The sequence below is a fragment of the Neofelis nebulosa genome, chromosome 7 (genome assembly GCF_028018385.1).
Source record: "Neofelis nebulosa isolate mNeoNeb1 chromosome 7, mNeoNeb1.pri, whole genome shotgun sequence".
Lineage (NCBI taxonomy): Eukaryota > Metazoa > Chordata > Mammalia > Carnivora > Felidae > Neofelis > Neofelis nebulosa.
The window spans coordinates 65,103,276-65,123,743 of NC_080788.1; the positions used below are offsets into that span (position 1 = coordinate 65,103,276).

The window sequence follows — 20,468 nt, forward strand, 5'->3', positions numbered from 1 at the left end:
TCAAAATAAGGATAAATCTTGTTCTGTCAACAACATTACTTCTCATTTTCTTCAGTAATTGACTTGCCTTTTTACTGACCACTTGTGAATTTCTGTCTAAGGATGTACAATGTAAAAGAACTGAAAGGAAAAAAACAAGTGTACAGATTGTAAAGGTTTTTTTTTAATATCTAATGTAAGTTTTCTTTGTGTAATATTTATATGATAAAAGATATTAGGATCTCTACCACATAGCTGTCTTGTGTTTCTTCTAGTTCATGAATATATAGAAGCTTCTCTTGAATTTTTACTATAATCCACAGCTGACACCACTCGCTTATTAACCAAACTGAGTTTTCCTGGAAGGAAAAGCAAAGCAACTAATTATTCAGTAGAAGTCTTATCTAAATCGTTTCAGAACATGCAGAAATAACAGTTCAAAAATATTCGACCTTTTCCCATCTTACTGCATCAGGACTCACAGTGGTCCCAAAATATTGCCTATGAATATTTCACAATGAAGGAGACAAATTTGAGCTTGCCATTTCTCTGTGGCTTTTGTCTTTAATCCCATAGTTCTAAGAAAACTAGCAAGTAAAGAAGTTTGAAGTTGTGCGTGAAACTGGTAGAGAGGGTGGTTCAGTCCAGGGTAGACCACCCACAGCAATTCGTTTGTGTTCATGATTACTTAGAGTGATTAAGAGATAGCCGTAGCTTTCCCTTAATCCTCAGCCAACTTTTGTTTAACCAGACCAATAAAGAGTGGGGTAAATTCCAATCACTCAAATTCTGAGGAATGCATTCTGGTACATTTGGATGTGGGTGTATCTATCATTTTGGCAATTCGTAACACTTCAAGTCACATTGACAACCTGACTCTGAAGAAGAGATTAAACTGCCTCCTCTCTTTCCTCTCTTCCATCCCCAGTTCCCATCCCAAATTTCTCCACCCTGTGCTCCTTATAAGGAGTTCTCATTGCTCAGAACATTCTCTGGTCACAAATCTTTTTTGGGTTACCTACCTTCTTTTGACACAAAGGTAATTAAGTGTACTTGGTTTAAAATGTGTTTTTCTGCTTAGAGAGGCAAGGTTTCCCTGATCTACAGAACATAAGGGAATAGGTTCAAAAAAAATACCCGATCCCTTCTTTCACTGAGAGCTCACGTCTACAATGGATGGGAACACAAATTCTTTATATAGTCCAGATAAGAGATTATTTTTTTTTAATGTTTATTTTTTAGAGAGAGAAAGAGACAGTGTGAGCAGGGGAGGGGCAGAGAGGGAGGGAAACACAGAATCCAAATCAGGCTCCAGCCTTTGAGTGGTCAGCACAGAGCCCAACACAGGGCTCAAACCCACAAACCATGAGATCATGATCTGAGCAGAAGTTGGATGCTTAACTGACTGAGCTACCCAGGTGTTTCCCCACCCCACCCCCACCCACCTTTTCTTTAATGTTTAAGAGATTAGTTACTTCTTTAATGCAGTCTCTCAGTAAGGTCATATGTACATGGGCTATTTGATACCAAAGGCTAGACTAAGGTAGGGGGTGGGAGGGGAGGATAAATGAGAGAATAGGAAAAATGAAATTAGAAGAGTAGGCACATCAAAAGTATTAGATTGCAGAAAGCAGTCATGTACCATTCATCATACTCTATATATGCATTGCCCTCAATTTATAAAACATTTTTACATTATGGCTCTTCACATCAAAGCCCCAAATTGCCTATTGCTGGCCTAGATATTGCACAGGACACTCTTCTACAAATGAAATTTTTACTGAAAAAAGGTATCATGAAAATCCTACCTTCCAGGAGAGAGTAAGATATTACGGTCTAGATCACCCTGGTTTTCACTCAAGTGACATTTATAGGAATGTATAAACAGCAGTGGTCCCAGCTCCAATACAATTCCAGGAGCAAGTGATAAACTTGCATAACACAGTGAGTACAGTGGATAACCCAACAGCACTCCTATGAAAGTACACAGAGGTGTTACAGAAATGGATAAATTAATGTTTCTGCAATTATTTGCCATAAACCTCTAGTGATAAAAGAAGTTAAAGTAGTTGGAAACCCGTTCTGTATCAGCAACTATAGTCCAGTAGTCTTTGATTATATATTTTTAAAAATTATTTATTTTTCAGAGTTCATAGCTATTGAAAAAAGTTTTTTCTTAATTATGGAAAGCCTTTTTTTCCAACTATCACAAATGAAATTAAGTATATTCATTAAATATAAACACATTTTAAAAATCTATTTTACAAATAACCTAAAGTTTATGTTTTCCTATCCTGAACAAATTTCTTTGAAGAGTTAGCTTGAAAAATACATGGCAAAGACTGCAGTATATTTACCCTTAAAGTTTTAACATTATTTTAGATTTCACTACAGGGTTTACTGGAAGCAAAACAACAACGAAACTGCCAAATGCCAAATACCATGTGTCCACTGGTACTCCACTTTCTATCTGTTAAGTTTGTTAGATCAGAGGAAGTTGTTATGCACAGGTGTTAACCAGGCGCCCACACCAGGACATTTTATAGTGGACATGAAAAAACGTGTGTGACTATCTTATCTAGCTCTTTTTACTAAAAGAAGAATGCAGTACTGAGCCCACTTCTTAAACCATTTACAACAGCCCTCAACAAATCGCACTGTACTTAGGTCTTTATGAAACAGTTTGAGAAGAGATCAAGTGTCACAATCCCCATCTGACAGATGAGGACAAATCAGTCCTTGAGAGCTGTGGTCGGTTCACCTCACAGTGCCCCTGGACTAGTGCCATGATTCAAATTCACAACTCCTCATCTCCAAACCTTTACCTGTTCCAACCACCAGACCACATGTAACCATTCACTAAGCCGGTTTCCCAAATCTAGCTGTGAATCAGAATTTCTAAGGGATGCCTTGAATCCTGCCTCTGATGGACTGAAACAGGAAATAACTGCCCTAATCCTGAGCAGTGCAGCTCAGCCTGCCTTTTAATATTCAAACACCTAAAGCGATGGCATAAGTGATGAAGAGACCAATTTATATGAGTATTTTCTACATCGTAATGTAAAATTACTTGTCTTAATCCCTTCAGAATAAATTCTGACTTCAGTCTTTAACTTTGCTTTGTCAAACAAAATCACAGGTTTCAAATCCACTTGGAAAATAAATCAAATATGCATTGCAAAAAGTAGATGTGAGCTTCAATTAATGGAACTTTAACAGAAGCCTGGTGAGAAATTGTTTCCTAAACAAGAGCAAACAGGTCATGACAACTACCTATTGAACACAACTATCAGATAAGTCCCTTTCCCTATTTCATAAAGAATAATTAACAAATACAAAACACAGCCACAGGAATACAGATGAGGCAATAGTCTATATTCCTTTCCATTACAAGTGGGGTAATTTATGTTTCAAACCTGAATAAAATACGGGTAACAATCTAAATTCAATCATGACAATAAAATACTTTCCATTTTCCAAGTTTGATGGTAATAAATATTTACATTTTTAAAAATAATTTTTGTTCATTTTTTGTTTTTTAAAAAGACATGCTCAAGGGTACACAGAATATGGAAAAATCATCACTTTGTCTAAGAGATCAAATGGTAGTATAAAAACAATGCTCTTACATATTAACCCAATTTAAGAATGATAACAAGGAAGCTAACATGGTGTTTACTTGAAAGCTGACATTCAAGTATGTTACTTAGAACACTACACCTAATGTCCCTACCAAGAAGTAAGCACTGCTATCTAATTTTGGTGGTTTTTAATACCTTCTATATCCACCACCACCTCCCCCATATGGATCTCCATAACCTCGTCCCCCATAGCCCCCTCCTCTTCCACCATAGCCTCCTCCTCTTCCACCATAATCTCCCCTCCCGCCATAATCTCCCCTGCCTTGGAAACCTCCTCCTCTACCGCCCCCTCCCCCACTTCCACCCCACCCTCCTCCGCCACCTCCTCCTCCTCCCCCACCACCTCCCCAACCTCCTCCACCTCCCCAGCCACCTCTTCCACCCCCACCACCTCCTCGACCACCCCCACCACCCCAACCACCCCTTCCGCCGCCTTCTTGTCTCTTTTGCCAAGGGGGCATTTCCGGGGGCGGCGGTTCAATTTCATTTGGCCTTCCTCCTCTGTCAGGCACCCGTCCCATCAGCACCTGTGTGAAGAAACATGGTCTTTCAGTTTCTAATATTTTAGAAGTTACAATTTAGATAAAGGATTTAAGTGGTACTGAACTTACTCTTCTCATAAGGAAACAGACGCCAAACATTTAAGGACGTGGAAGTATCAGACATGCAGTACAGATTAATATTGAAAATATGTGATATGTGAAAAATTCCTCACAACTTGGTATTATTTTTAAATAATCTGGGGAATATTTCAGAAACTTAAAGGCTTTGTTAATTTCTCCTTATTTAAATTTGCTTACCAAAAAAAAATTTTTTTTTTTTTTTGAGAGAGAGTGAGCCCATGCATGTGCATGCATGAGCAGGGGAGGGGCAGAGGGAGAGGGAGAGAGAATCTTAAGCAGACTCCCTGCCCAGTGTGGAGCCTGATGTGGGGCTCAATCTCACAAGCATGAGATCAGAACCTGAGCTGAAATCAGGAGTCAGACACTTAACTGACTGAGCTGCCCAGGCACCTCTGTTTACCAAATTCTGTAACAAATGTAGTACCCACCACACTAAAATATTTTAAGCAGAACACTTTCAATATACGTAAACTATTCACCCTATATTAATTAACTTCCTATCTATACAACAACTCTGGACTTTCCACTGCCATTCATTTGGTCATGGGTTATCCAATAAAAGACTATATTCTAAGCACGTTTTATTTTAACAAAGTATGAAGTATATATAATGACATGTGGGTTTAATGAGACGTCAGAGAGGAATATAATGACTATTATCCAAGGTATTATTCCAGAGATAAAAGGATTCTCAATGAACTATTCCCTTCTTTGAAACTTAACCTCACAAACTTTCAATGATACCAGTTACTATATTATTATACAGAAAAAAAAGACTTAACTAGGCTTTCTTAACCATGCTTGACAATACTTTGAAGGATAAGTCAGGGAAGAGTTTGGTTTAAGTCCCCAGCCTTCTGTATAAAGGAGCTACTTGATATGCCCATAAAGAAAAACAGACAGTGGTGAGCAAGGAAGCTAGGAAACTAGCTTCGTGCTAGTTTCTTTCAGGAAAGAAGGTACAACAGTAAATGCCTCAACCAAGATGACCTATAAATCAACTGGGTTCTACTTCCATTGATCCTCTAATCAAAACCATGTTTTAGTAATTTATGTCATAAACAAAAAACAAGTACAACACCCTTCCTACGGGCCAAAGTTTGAAGAATGCAAACACTCTTTGAAAGTCACCAATAATGTCCCAATCATCAATGAAAAAGAGCTTTTCTTGGTTGTTATTTTCATTGGTCTCACCATCAAACATGCTACGTGGATGGCTATATGGGGACAGTGTTGCAAGAACTGGTAAGACTGCCTTCAAATAATTAGACTACAAACTTGGAAAAGAGATGGACAATGTCACTTAAGAAGTAGACCTCTTAATCTGGCAAGACTAGATCATCGCCTGATAGAAGATACTAAGTAACACATTTAAAGACAATGCTTTCAGAAGCTAGAGGAGAATGATCTAAAATGGAAGAGAGAGGAACAAACACTGGTGACTAACTTAGCAATAACTAACTTTACATACAAACCACCCCTCTAGCAAGACATCCTGTAGAGAGAATACTTTTTTCACTACACCGAGTGAGGAGCAATGTTTTAAAATTGCCCAAATCCCTTCTGGTTTTTTGCTCTTTTGTAATAAACTCTGCCACACATGCCACTCAAACTGACAAATCTAGATTAGTTTATCACTATTGCTGCTATTGTAAAGTAAAAGATTCGGTCTCTTTGAGCTTGTTTAAAAGCAGTGTTGGAGAAATGGATCTATACTCTGAATCAGAAAATGGAACCTCCAAAACAGTAACTTGCCCAAGGTGATTTCTCTCTGCAAATGATACAGCTAGGATGTGAATCCTGATCTGTATGACTCTCAAGCAAGTACTCTTCCTTCCTTCCCAAGTATATAACGAATCTGTTAGTACTTAAATACTACACATTTTTACTGACAAAAAAAAAAAAAAAAAATGACATTCTTAGAAGGCAAATTAATTCTTGCTAAAGCTATTGACAAAAACAATTCTTCATTCTTCCAATGCAAATTAAACTGTGGCTTAATTTATCAATACAGAAATTCAAATGAACATGCACACACAAAACATAACTAAGCCTAGATGAACTGAAATGCTTTCACCACTCTTTCCTAGGAGTTTACCAAGCTACACAACAAAAATGGATTAAAATCTGTAAAAACATCAAATGAGGATATTATAAATTCATTCTCCATTGCACTGAAAAGAAAAACCAACCTTATTAATGGCACATGCCGTCTTCTCTCGGCTGGAGCCGCTACTTGTTCTAATGATCTTGGATAGATCTTCACGAGCAGCAAGTAGATGTGCCAATGTAACCGTTGTCTTCGGTGATAAAGCATAACGCTTCGGCTGGTAAATTCTTGCTATGTCGTCTGTTTTTACCTAAATAACCAAAGTTAGGGGGGAAAAGGAACCAAAGAACATTTCAGTGAAAGAACAATAAATCATAATCTTCAGAAAGAAAAAAAAAAGAGATCATGCATAAGCAAAGAAATGGAAAAGAGCAAAATATTAAATAGCTCATCATTTGTATGCAGAATGAAAAAAACAGACCAACAGATCCCTAAAGAACACATAACTACCAATAACAAGTCATTAAAAAAGTAACACACACAAAAAGATTCCATCCATAGCTAATAACAAAATAGCTGAAAATAACTTTAACCAAAAATCACTTATAGGACCTTTAAGAAGGAGACATTAAGTAAAGCTTATAAAAACAAAAGGAAAACTTGAGTGAATAGAGAGAAATGCCAAGTTTCTGGATAGGGACAGCGAGTAATGTCATTTTCCCACCACATTAGCTTATAAATGTATCATAATCCTACTGGAATGGTTTGTGATAGGATGGGGAGAAAAAAGGAATCTAAAGTTAATCCAGAAGCTATATATGTAAATACAACTGAAAGAATTTTGAAAGAGGGCTAAATATTAATATGTGATATATCATCATCAGTCTTAACAGCTCACATTCGTTGAGTAGTTATTAAATATGCCAGGATACTGTCCACTTAATAATCATTTCTAATTCTTAAAATACCTTTTAAAAAATGGTTGCTTTTATTATCCCCTTTTGCAGATGGAAAAAGAAATGAGACCAGGAAAGCTTAAACAGTTCCCCCAAAATACACAGAGTCCCAGCTGTGCCTGGCTCCAGCTGACCCTGCCTTACCCCAGGCACAGGTAGAGATAACAATACACTATCCTACCTCAGCCTAAATAGGACTTGGGGTAAAAATAGACTGATGAAACAAAATAGGCAAATGAGATTCAGAACCTCATAAATATATGAATGCAAGAAATGACAAGAGGCGGCATCAAAGATCAGTGAGAAATGGGGGAAGGGAGTAAAAAAAAAATCAGTGAGAAAGGAATGGATTAATTTTTAAATGGTGTTGGAATGAACTGTTGAACAATGGAACAGTAATAAGGCATACCATATAAAAGAGAATTCCAAATACACTAAAGAGTTCAGTGTTTCAAGTTTTAATTTAAATTGAAAAACTTACCTATATCATAAAGATTAAAATTTCTATACATCAAAAACATAAAACAAGTGGTGTAAATATATTCCACAAATAAATCAACTAGCTAACTTCCTTAATATATAAAAAGCTCAATCAAAAGGAAAACAGGAAGACCCAAAGGGGAAAAAAGGCAAGACAAAAAGAAATTTCGAAACAAGAGGAAATTCAAATGACTAATAAGCTTATGGAAAAAAGTTGAACTTCACTAATAATGAAAATATACAACTTAAAACAATTTAGTCTTTTTAACCATCAAGTTAGCAATCAAACTGTTAATATTCTAAATATTAAAGAAACTAAAGTGAGGACAAAATTTCATTTACTCTATTGGCCGGAGTTTAAATTCATAAAAACCTTCCAGAAAACAATTTGGCCATGTGAATCAAGAGCATCAAGAGTCATAAGCTTTGGGACATCTGGGTAGCACACTTGGTTAAGCATCCAACTCTTGATCTCAGCTCAGGTCATGACCTCACAGTTTGTGGGTTAGATCCCTGTGTCAGGCTCTGCACTCTCGCTCTCTCAAAAAAATAAACTTAAAAAAAAATTTTTTTTTTTTTTTTTTTTTTAAAGAGTCATAACCTTTGACACAGTAAATTTCCACTTAGGAATCCACCATAGGAATATACTTTGAAATTTACAAATAAAAATTACATATATTAATATTCCTAGCAATTAACACAGGAAAAAAATGTATAAAATAGAAAAGTAAACTATGGCATCAATATATGATAAAATATAATGCAGCCATAAAAAGGATACTGAAAGGAAGTACTGTTATATTAAAAAACAACGGATGAATCTTGAAAGCATTATGCTAAGGAGCCAGACATAAAATGCCACATAGTGTATGATTCCACTTATAAGAACTGTCAGAATAGGTAAATCCAAAGAGACAGAAAGCAGATCATAGTGGCAGCTGCCAGAGAATGGGTACATGTTTCTTTTTAGGGTGATGGAAATGTTCTGGAACTAGACAGTAGTAATGGTAACAAAAATATAGTAAATAAACTAAAAGCCACTGAACCGTACGTACACTTTAAGATGGTGAATCATATCTCAAAAAAAATAAATTAAAAATTAACTTAAAAAGAGTATTAAAACTTTTAGAGATACAGAACAATGATCACAATATGTTCAGTGAAAAAAGCAAACTATAAAATTATACTCACAGTCCTATCTCAATACTAACAAAATAACAGAGAAAAGAAATCAGATTATCCATACTAATATATATAATCTTTCTGAAGGGCAACTCTGCAGTATGCATCAAAAATATTAAAATCTGGGGCGCCTGGGTGGCGCAGTCGGTTAAGCGTCCGACTTCAGCCAGGTCACGATCTCGCGGTCCGTGAGTTCGAGCCCCACGTCAGGCTCTGGGCCGATGGCTGGGAGCCTGGAGCCTGTTTCCGATTCTGTGTCTCCCTCTCTCTCTGCCCCTCCCCCGTTCATGCTCTGTCTCTCTCTGTCCCAAAAATAAATAAAAAATGTTGAAAAAAAAAAAAAATTAAAAAAAAAAAATATATTAAAATCTACTTATACATATTATTTCATCAAAAAATCCCATTTTAGAAATGTATCATGGACATGAACAAATATTCAGCTGCCAAGGATTTCATTAAGGGTCAAACAGATAAAATTAAAGAAAACCTCAATACCAACAGAGTATACCTAGATGGTAAAATATCCTGCAGAGTTTAAATGCTATAGAACAATATTTTATGAGTCATTCGACAATCTCAGACACATGAAATAGGGGGGAAATAATAATGATGTGTTAAATTTAACAAGAAAACCTGGGGTCCAATGCATGTATTCATATAATCAATTGAAAAGGATCAAATGGAAAGACAAACTGACCCTAAGAAAAAGATTTTTAAAAATCATCCAAACTAAGGAATAAAGAACAAAAACACAACCTCCTTTACCTAAAACATGAAGAAAAAAAACCAAGATGAGAAGATAAATATCAAGTTACTTCCTACAGGCATATTTTCTCAAAGTCCCCAAGATGAAGGCTAGTAAACAGTCAACGTGCCCATGAGTCCATGCCACTCCACATGTTCAAAGAAAACAACCTCTCAAAACTTGTTTTTGAGCCTGCCAGCTCAGGTCATAATCTGTGCTAACAGCTCAGAGCCAGGAGCCTGCTTCAAATTCTGTGTCTCAGTCTCCCTCTGCCCCTCCCCTGCTCATGCTCTCTCTCTTTCTCTCAAAAATAAACATGAAAAAAAATTTAAAAAAAAACAACTTGTTTTGGATTTCTGTGTAAACTTAAGGTCCATACTGAAAGTATCCTAAATTAGTATATTAAGATCCTTTTAGTGCACTACATTTCATAGTTTTCCTTATATTCTTAAATTCCTTTTCATCATTAAAATTCTATCAGGTTAAGCTGGAGACCCAATATATAAACAAACTATTAAATTTATAAAACTGGTACCTCCCATACAGTGATTGACACATATGAGGTGCTGAATAAATGTTTTTTGAAAGAAAATACATGAATGACAGCTCTACAACTCTGCCTTATAGCTATTCTATGATTCCTATGCTCAAATGTTTCTCAGAGGACAGTTCAGATGGTGGCACAGGAGGATCTTGAACTCACTACCTCCCCTGGTCAAAACAAATATGAAACTACATATAGAATAATTCCCTCAAAAAAAAGCCCTGAAAACTGAATGAACAGAGCCTCCACAAGGAGGGACTAAGAGGAATCAAAGTGGCAGAGACCTCCTCCCCCCCCCCCCGGGGGGGGGGGGAAACCAAAACCCACACCACAACACAGCAATCCACAGACAGGAAAGAATTTCAAAAACATGGAACTTCTTCCTGAGGAGTGAAGGGTTGGAGGTCCACACAGGTACTCCAACCTCTAGATCCTGCACAAGAGAGAAGAGAGCCCCAAAGCCAGACTTGGAAAACAGAGATTACATCCAGGAAAACCATAGAGCTACAGGGAACAGAGAACCTGCTCTTAGAGGGCTCATGCTGCTCAGACAGGCAGGCAATTGCTAAGACACACTCTAGAGACAGAAAACACCGTCAGGGGCCCTTTTGAAGATCACATTCTACTTTGCTAGTGCTGATGCTAGCAGGTGCCATCTTGGAACTCTCAATCTAACATGCTAATGCTGCTGGCACCCCACTGAAAGCCTCACCCACTGGCCGAGTCCTAGAACAAGGAGGTACACGTAGCTCACACAGAAAATGCCTCTTGAGCATGTGGCTCTGGTGATGAGGAGGGAGTGCACTTCTGGGCCCCACAGGACATCTCCTATATAAAACCACTCCTTTAAGACCCGGAGAGAGGTAGCCAATTTGCTCAACACATAGAAACAGAGTCAGACAAAATGAGGAAACACAGAAATATATTCCAAATAAAAGAACAAAACAGGCGCCTGGGTGGCTCAGTCAGTTGAGTGCCCAACTTCAGCTCAGGTCATGATCTCACAGTTCGTGGGTTCAAGTCCCGTGTCAGGCTCTGTGCTGACAGCTTGCTCAGAGCCTGGAGGCTGCTTCAGATACTGTGTCTCCTCTCTCTGCCCCTTCCCGACTCATGCACTGTCTCAATCTGTCTCTCAAAAATAAAGAAATGTAAAAAAAAAAAAAAAAAACAAAACTTAAAAAAAAAGAACAAAACAAAACCTCAACAAAAGCTCTGAATGAAACAGAAGTTATCTTAAACAGAGTTCAAAGTCAATGGGCATAAAGATGCTCATCAAACTCAGAAGAATGGATAAAGTGTAAGACAGTACTACTGTTCAAAAGTGTAAGACAGTACTAATCAAAGCTGAAACATGCAACAAATGAAACAAAAAAGACAGAGGGAATCAAAAAGCATATTAGATGATAAAGAAGAACAGAAAGTGACCTGGAAGATAAGGTACTGTAAATCACCACCATCAGAACAACAAAAAGAAAAAAGAACTTTTAAAAATGAGGATAGTTTAAGGGACCTCCAAGACATCAAATGTACTAATATTCACATTCTAGGGGTTCCAGAATGAGAAAAGTAGAAAAAACAGGCAAGAAAACTTATTTGAAAGAATAATGGCTGAATATTTCCCTAAGGAAGGAAAGAGACATTCAGGTCCAGGAAGCAAAGAAAAACCCAAATAAAGAGATCCATACCATTGCACATTGATAATTAAAATATCAAAAGTTAAAGATAAAGAGAGAAACTTACAGGAAGTGAAAAACAACTAGTTATATACAAGGAAACTCTCATAACGCTATCAGCTGATTTTTCAGCAAAAAGCCTGCAGACCAGAAGGGAGTGACATGATATATTCAATGTGCTGAAAGGAAAACTTACAACCAAGAATATGCTATCCAGCACAGTTATCATTCAGGATTGACAGGGAGGTAAGAGTTTCCCAGACAAGATAAAGTTAACAGAGTTCATCAACACTTGCCAGATCCCAAAAGAAACATTAAAAGGATTCTTTAAGTAGAAATAAAAGGCCATGACTAGAAATAAGGAAATATATGAAAGAAAAAAATCTCACTGGTAAAAGCAATTACATAATAAAGGTAGGGAGTGGATCAACCACTTATAATGCTAGTATGAAAGCTAGTATGAAAGCTAAAAGACAACAGTAGTAAAAACAACTATAACTACAATAATTAGTTAAGGGATATATAAAATAAAATGACACAATATATGATGCCAGAAACATAAAACACTGGTGGCAAGGCAGAGTATGCATTCATTAACATATTCTAAGTGACCATCAACTTAAAATAGACCACTATATATATAGGTTATATGTGAAACTCATAGTAACCATAACCAAAAACCTTATTAATAGATACACAAAAAATAAAGCAAAGAGAAGCTAAACCTAACACTGAAGAAAGGCATCAAACTACAGGGAAAGAGAGCAAGGGAAGAAGACAGGGAAGAACTATAAAAATAACCAGAAAACAATTAACAAAATGGCAATTAAGTACATACCTATCAATAGTTACTTTAAATGTTAATGGAACAAATTCTCCAATCAAAAGGTACCTGTACGTTTTGAACAGATAAAAGAACAAGGACCATTTATATGCTGCCTACATGACACTCACTGTAGATCTAAAGATTAAAAAGGATGAAAGTGATGGAATAAAAAAAGGTATTCCATTCAAATGGAAATGAAAACTGGATACCAATACTTTTATCAGACAAAACAGACTTTAAAACAAACACCATAACAGAAGATAAACAGGGGTATTGCACAATGAAAAGGAGGTCAATCCAACAGAAGGATATAACATTTGTAAATATTTATGTACCCAACAAGAAAGTACCTAGATATATAAAGCAAATATTAACAGACATAAAAGGAAAAGTTGAGAGCAACACAATAATAGTGGGGGACTTTAAATCCCCACTTACACCTATGGATAGATCATCCAGATAGAAAAATCAACAAGGAAACACTGGCCTTAACACATTAGACCAAATGGACTTAATAAATATATACAAAACATTACATAAAAAAGCAGAACATACATTCTTTTCAAATGCACACAAAAAATTCCCCAGGACAGATGGCATGTTAGGCCACAGAAATCTCAATAAATTTAAGAAGACTGAAGTCCTAGAAGGCACCTTTTCCAACGACAACAGCACGAAACTAGAAATGAATTACAAGAAGAAAATCGGAGGTGTGCCTGGGTGGCTAAGTTGGTTAAGATCCAACTTGGGTTCAGGTCATGATCTCGTGGTCTGTGGGTTCAAGCCCTGCATTGGGCTCTGTGCTGACAGCTCAGAGCGTGGAGCCTGCTTCTGATCTTGTGTCTCCCTCTCTCTCTGCCCCTCCCCTGCTCGTTCTCTCGTTCTCTCTCTCAAAAATAAATATTAAAAAAAAAAAAAGAAAACCTGAAAAAATAAACGTGTGGAATTAAACGTGTTAAAAAAAAACAAAAAAAAACAATGAGTCAACAAAGAAATCAAAGAAAAAAAGAAAAAAATACTGGGACAATGAAAATGGAAACACAATATTCCAAAATCCTTGGGATAAAACAAAAGCAGTTCTAAGACAGAAGTTCACAGCAATAAAGGCTTACCTCAAAAAACAAGAGAAACCTCAAATATTCTACACCTAATGGAACTAGAAAAAGGAGAACAAAGCCCAAAGTTAACAGAAGGAAGGAAATAAGAAAGATCAAAACAGAAATAAATGCACTAGAGATTAAAAAAAAAACCAAAAAACAGAAAAGATCAATGGAACAAAGAGCTGGTTATTTGAAAATATAAACAAAATTGATAAGCCTTTTGCCAGACTCATCCAAAAAAAAAAAAAAAAAAAACCTTTTGCCAGACCCAAACAGAACTAAGAAATGAAAGAGAAATTACAATTGGTAGCATTGAAATACAAAGGACCCTAAGAGATGATTATTGAACAATTATATGCCAACAAATTGGACAACTCAGAAGAAATTCATAAATTCCTAGAAACATAAAATCTTCCAAGACTGAATCATGAAGAAAGAGAAAATCTGAATAGACTGATTATTAGCAATGAAGTTTAATCAGGAATCAAACAACTCCCAACAAAAAAAGTTCAGGAGCAGACAGCTTCAAAGCTAAATTCTACCAAACATTCAAAGAGTTAATCGCCATTCCCTTCTCAAATTATTCCATAAAACTGAAGAGGATGGAATGTTTTCATACTCATTTTACAAAGCCACCATTACCCTGAAACCAGACAAAGGCACTAACAAAAAAATCACAGGCCAATATCCCTGATAAACACAGATACAAAACTCCTCAACAAATGATTAGCAAAACGAATTCAACATTACATTAAAATGAATATACACCATAATCAAGTGGGATTTATTCTACAGACACAAGATGGTTTAACATCTGTAAATGAAACAAGATACATCACATTAACAAAATGAAGGATGAAAATCTTATGATTGGGCAGGAAGCCTGGGTGGCTCAGTTTGTTAAACATCTGACTTTTGATTTCAGCTCAGGTTATAACCTCACAGTTCTGAGATTGAGCCCGCATCAGGGTCCATGCCCAGCCTGGAGCCTGCTTAAGATGCTCTCTCCCTCTCCCTCTGTCCTTCCCCTCTCACACATACTCTCTCTTACACTCTTTCTTAAAAAAAAAAAAAAAAGAAAGAAAGAAAGAAAACATCATATGATCGATCATCTCAATAGATGCAGAAAAAAACATCTGACAAAATTCAACATCCATTAATGATAAAAACTCTCAACACAGTGGGTAACATACCTCAACAAAATAAAAGCCATATAAGACAAAACCTTTGCAAACATCACACTCAAAAGTGAAAAGCTGAAAGACTGCCCTCTAAGATGGAGGAAGTCCTAGCCCGGGCAATTAGGCAAGGAGGGGAAAAAAATGTGGCATTCAAACTGGAAAGCAGCAGCAAAACTGTCATTAAGTGTAGATGACCTGATATTGTATCCAGAAAGTCCTAAAGACTCCACCAAAAAACTATTAAAACCAATAAATGAACTCAGTAAAGTTGTATGATAATATAAAGAAATCTGTTGTTTGTATATATTAGTAACAACTATCTGAAAGAGTTATTAAGAAAACAAATCTATTTACAACTGCATAAAAAAACAAATCAAAACCCTAGGAATAAAGGCTTAGGAATAAAATTTACCAAAGAGGGGAAAAACTTGTACAGTGAAAATTACAAGACACTGATGAAAGCAACTGAATACAAATAAATGGAAAGATGTACCATGCTCATGAATCAGAAGAATTAGTATTATTAAAATGTCCATACTACCCAAAGCAATCTACAGATTCAATGCAATCTCTATCAAAACCCCAACAGTATTTTTCACAGAACCAGAATACCACTACTATAAAATAGTACTAAAATTCCTACGTAACCAGAAAAGGCCCCAATTCGCAAAAGGAATTGTGAAAAAGAACAAAACTGTACATATCATGTTCCCTGATTTTAAACTGTACACAAACTATAATAATCAAAACAGTTTGGTAGTACAAAAACCAGACACATAGATCATCTTAACACAACAGGGAGTCCAGAAATAAATGCATGCTTTACGGTCAATTAATCTACAACAAAGAAGGCAAGAATATACAATATGGAAAGGACAGTCTCTTCAATAAATGGAAAACTGGACAGCTACATGTACAAAAACGAACCTGGACTATCTTCTTACACCATACACAAAAATAAACTCAAAATGGATTAAACGCTTAAATTAAGACCTGAACCCATAAAATTCCTGAAAGAAAACAATTAGTAAACTATTTGGTATCAGTCTCAGCAGTATTTTTTCGATCTGTCTTTCCAGGCAAGGACTGCAAAAGCAAAAATAAACAAATGAGATGACACCAAAGAGGACACCTTCTTCATAGCAAAGGAAATCAATAGAACTAAACAGCAACCTACTGAAGGTATGGTTGAAAGGATATTACCAATAAGGGTTTAACATCCAAAATACATAAAGGACTCATTCAACTCAGTATCCAAAAAAATCATATTAAAAAGGCAGAGGACCTACATAGACATTTCTTCAAAGAAGACCTATAGATGGCCAACAGGCACATGAAAAGATGTTCAGTATCACTCATCATGAGTGAAATACAAATCAAAACCACAATGAGATAACATCTCATACCTGTCAGAATGGCTACTATCAAAACGACAAGAAATAAAAAATGTTGGCAACAATGTGGAGAAAAGGGAACCCTCATGCACTGTTGGTGGAAACATAAATTGGTGCAGAAACTGTGGAAAACATTATGAAGGGTCCTCAAAAAATTAAAAATAGGAACTACCATATGATCCAGTAATACCACTTCTGGCTATTTACCCAAAGGAAAAAACCCACTAATTTGAAAAAATACACGCACCCCTATGTTCACTGCAGCATTACTTATAATAACCAAGATAAGGAAGCAACCTATCGGGGGACACTGATAGATGAATGGATAAAAAAAGATGTGGAGAGATTGTCTGTGTGTATACACATATATATAAACAAATAATGGAATATTATTCAGACATAATAAAGAATGAAGTCTGGCCATTTGCAACAACATGAGTGGATCTAGAGGGTTTAATGCTAAGTGAAATAAGCCAGACAGAGAAAGGTAAATACCCTACGATTTTACTTATATGTGAAATCTAAAAAGCAAAGCACACAGCTTTTCAATATCTTGCTCTTAATATGAGCAAGCAAGAACCATCCTGCATTTGAGGAAAACCACCATAAGCAAGAGACTAAGAAAAACCAATAAAAAATTACGCTGGAGGAAACAGAGATAATTTAAGACCCTTTTTTTTTTAATTTTTCATTTTTATTTAAGATGATAATACATCCATAAAACAAGAAAAAAAATATGAAAAAAAGGAAAACTACAGGATCAGAAAGATTCCCTGGAAATTAAAAAATGATGGCAGAAACAAAAATTCGGTACCAAATACAAAATAAAATTGAGGGGGCGCCTGGGTGGCTCAGTCGGTTAAACGTCCGACTTCGGCTCAGGTCATGATCTCGCGGTCTGTGAGTTCAAGCCCCGTGTCGGGCTCTGGGCTGACGGCTCAGAGCCTGGAGCCTGCTTCGGATTCTGTGTCTCCCTCTCTCTCTGCCCCTCCCCCATTCATGCTCTGTCTCTCTCTGTCTCAAAAATAAATAAACGTTAAAAAAAATTAAAAAAAAAAAATTGAGGGCATTTCTTTTTTTTTTAATTTTTTTTTTTTAACGTCTATTTATTTTTGAGACAGAGAGAGCGCGAGCATGAATGGGGGAGGGTCAGAGAGAGGGAGACACAGAATCTGAAACAGGCTCCAGGCTCTGAGCCGTCAGCACAGAGCCCGACGCGGGGCCCGAACTCACGGACCGCGAGATCGTGACCTGAGCCGAAGTCGGACGCTTAACCGACCGAGCCACCCAGGGGCCCCGAATTGAGGGCATTTCTAAGAAAACGTATCAAAAAAGGAAAACAGATAGAAAATGGGAGAAAAAATAAAGCAACTTAAGTGGATGTATACAGGATGTCCAAAATCTGACTAATAAGAATTTCAGAAAGAGAAAATAAAACAAAATGAAAGAGATTAATGAAGAAAAATATAAAAGATAAGAGTCTATACATTCAAAGCTCCATTTACTGTTTTAGCACAATGAATGGAAAAGACCCATATGAATACTTACTATGAAATTTCAGAACTCCAAAGCTAAAGGAAAAGCCCAAAAGTTTCCCGAGAAAAAATTTTAAAAGTTATCCAAAAGGACACAGAACTACATCAGGTTTCTCACCAGCAGCACGAAACACTAGAAAACAATGAATCAATGCCTTCAGTATTTTTAGGGAAAAATAGGTTCAACCTAGATTTTTATATTTACCCACACTATCAATCAAATGTGACAAGAGAATAAATACATTTTCAGAATGCAAGGATTCAGAAAAATCACCTCCTATAGTGGTGAGGAAGATGAGGTGTCTGGTAAATTAAAAAACAGCTCCCCTAAAGATGTCTACATCCTAATTCCTGGAATATGTTACCTGACAGCTGTAGATGTGATTAATTCAAAGATTTTCAGATACAAACATTATCCTGTACTATGTGAGTGGGCCCGGTATAATCATAAGAATACTTGTAAGAGAGACACAAAAGGTGATGTGACAATGGAAACAGAAAGACTGGAAGATCTTACACTACTAGTTTTGAAGATAAAAGGATGACGTCACGAGTCGAGTCAAGCTATGCAGGTAGCATTAAGAAGCTAGAAAATATAAAGGAAAGAGATTCTCCCCTATAGTATCTGGAGGAATGCAACCTTGCTAATACCTTCATTTTAGGACTTCTGATCTCTAGAACTATAAGAATAAATGTTCATTATTTAAGCCACTAAGTGTATGCTAATTTGTTACAGCAGCCATAGTAAACCAATACAAAACACCACGTAGAAACAGAGACCACTTAAGAACCAAGACAGGCAAAGCACACCAACAATCAGCAGAACCCACACGTATGAGACAACCATCTTGAATATTCCAGCCCAGTCCCAGCATCAGCTGAATGAAGCTGCACAAGTGCCCCAGCTGATACAACATGGGGTAGAACTGCCTAGTCAATACAAAAAAAACGTAACGATAACGATGACGATGATGATGGTATGATATGTGAGAGTAAGAGGCACCAGATTTACCATCCCACCTGAAACAAAAGTGGACAACCCATGTGAACTAGTGATTTCCACACACTGGACATCAAGGAGCACAGAACAGTAATCCCTGAAACAGGGGACGCAAATGATGCGAGCCCTATTAACTGTCCCAGCTTACTGTCTGGAGAGTTTCTAGACTATGATGCAGAGTGGGGCAGGGTACCCAGACGAAGCTTGAATACAGTTTAAAGGCATAAAATGGGAGTGATGGGAGACAGCTCCCTAGAAAGCTATGTGATAAATCCATTATTTGGGAATGCCCCCACCATCCAACCTCCTCTTAAACCAGAACACAGTCCAGAGCCTTACAACACCTTTCAGAAGACTTATTCTGGCATCAGCACTACCTACACCTATTCCAATGGTCTCCTTTCTTGACCGGTTGTTTACTGTATCTATCTCACTGCCTCATATGATACCCCTTCTTTTATGCCTATCATTGCATAAATCACAACATGTAGTAGTTTAAAATCAATGTGAAAACATTTGGAAAGAAATCAAGATATCTGCAAACAGGGATTTACAAAAGACTAGGATCATTATGTAAGAGCAGTAGTTGGCCTGGGCATGTGCTTCAGAGTAAGTGTTAAGTGCAAATGTGGCACAATTACATAATGACAAACAGTGCAGCCTGAAGAGCTGTCACAGAGTACCACCTACAGGACACAAATGGGAAAACAGCCCTACCTTTGCTCTATCAGACCAACCAAAGGACTGCACTGTCACATCTAATCGTTTCATCAACATCCGCCGGCGGCATTCATATTCACAGGAAAGAGCTTCATTGATTCTTTCTAGTTGTTCCTAAAGAATTCAGAAACAAAAATCATAAACTTTACACTCTGTATACACAGAAATTTGAAAACTGTGGTCAATACCTCCTGATTCGAAAGATACTGTGCCTGGTAACCATTTTCTGATCCCATGAAACTTTATGGTAAATTTTTTTAATAATAAAGAGTATCTGAGAGAACATTTATGATATTCAGAAATACTAAACATATGAATTAAACTATACAACTGGGAGACTTTACCTCATCTTCAATCAAGCGTTTTAAGTAAAACATCTACTTGCTAAGTGGTCTGGACCAATAAGGAAAGAAAATGCCAAAAATTTCCACCTTGTTGGCTTTTGAGCTACTATCTTTTTCTAATCACAACTATGCTAACATACTGGGTGCTATCTATACTCTTGGACAATTTATAATCTGAAATGCCAGGACCTATTACTCTAGGATGTCAATCCATTTTAATTCTCTAAAGTAATAAAGGTATGCTACCTATTGTAAAATCTAGGTGTCCACTAATAAAATTAAGTCATATTCACTAATTTAATTACATAAAGCGAATAAAGCAAGGTATTTTACCGCCTGTTCCAGATTTAAATCAATTTTCAGCAGTGGTTTTCCCACATGATTTTTCTGGACTTTTGAGAGAATATCCTTCACCTAAAAGTAAACATAAAAGATTGTGAAAAAGTATATCCCTAATTTAAAACATTATCCTTAAAATGCTGTTTTGAATGCTGA

General features: G+C 36.6%; 1 protein-coding gene across 1 annotated transcript in view; it reads right to left on the reverse strand.

The window, feature by feature from the left end:
* Positions 1 to 3,333: 3,333 nt before the first annotated feature.
* Positions 3,334 to 20,468, reverse strand: part of FAM98B (family with sequence similarity 98 member B) — a 37,454-nt gene continuing 20,319 nt past the window's right edge. Inside the window, exons 5-8 of the mRNA XM_058738245.1 lie at positions 20,307 to 20,387; positions 19,627 to 19,743; positions 6,436 to 6,603; positions 3,334 to 4,147 (exon numbers count right to left, since the gene is read on the reverse strand). Of these exons, the coding sequence (XP_058594228.1) occupies positions 3,749 to 4,147; positions 6,436 to 6,603; positions 19,627 to 19,743; positions 20,307 to 20,387 (765 nt within the window). The 3' untranslated portion in view covers positions 3,334 to 3,748. The remainder of the gene's footprint in view (positions 4,148 to 6,435; positions 6,604 to 19,626; positions 19,744 to 20,306; positions 20,388 to 20,468) is intronic.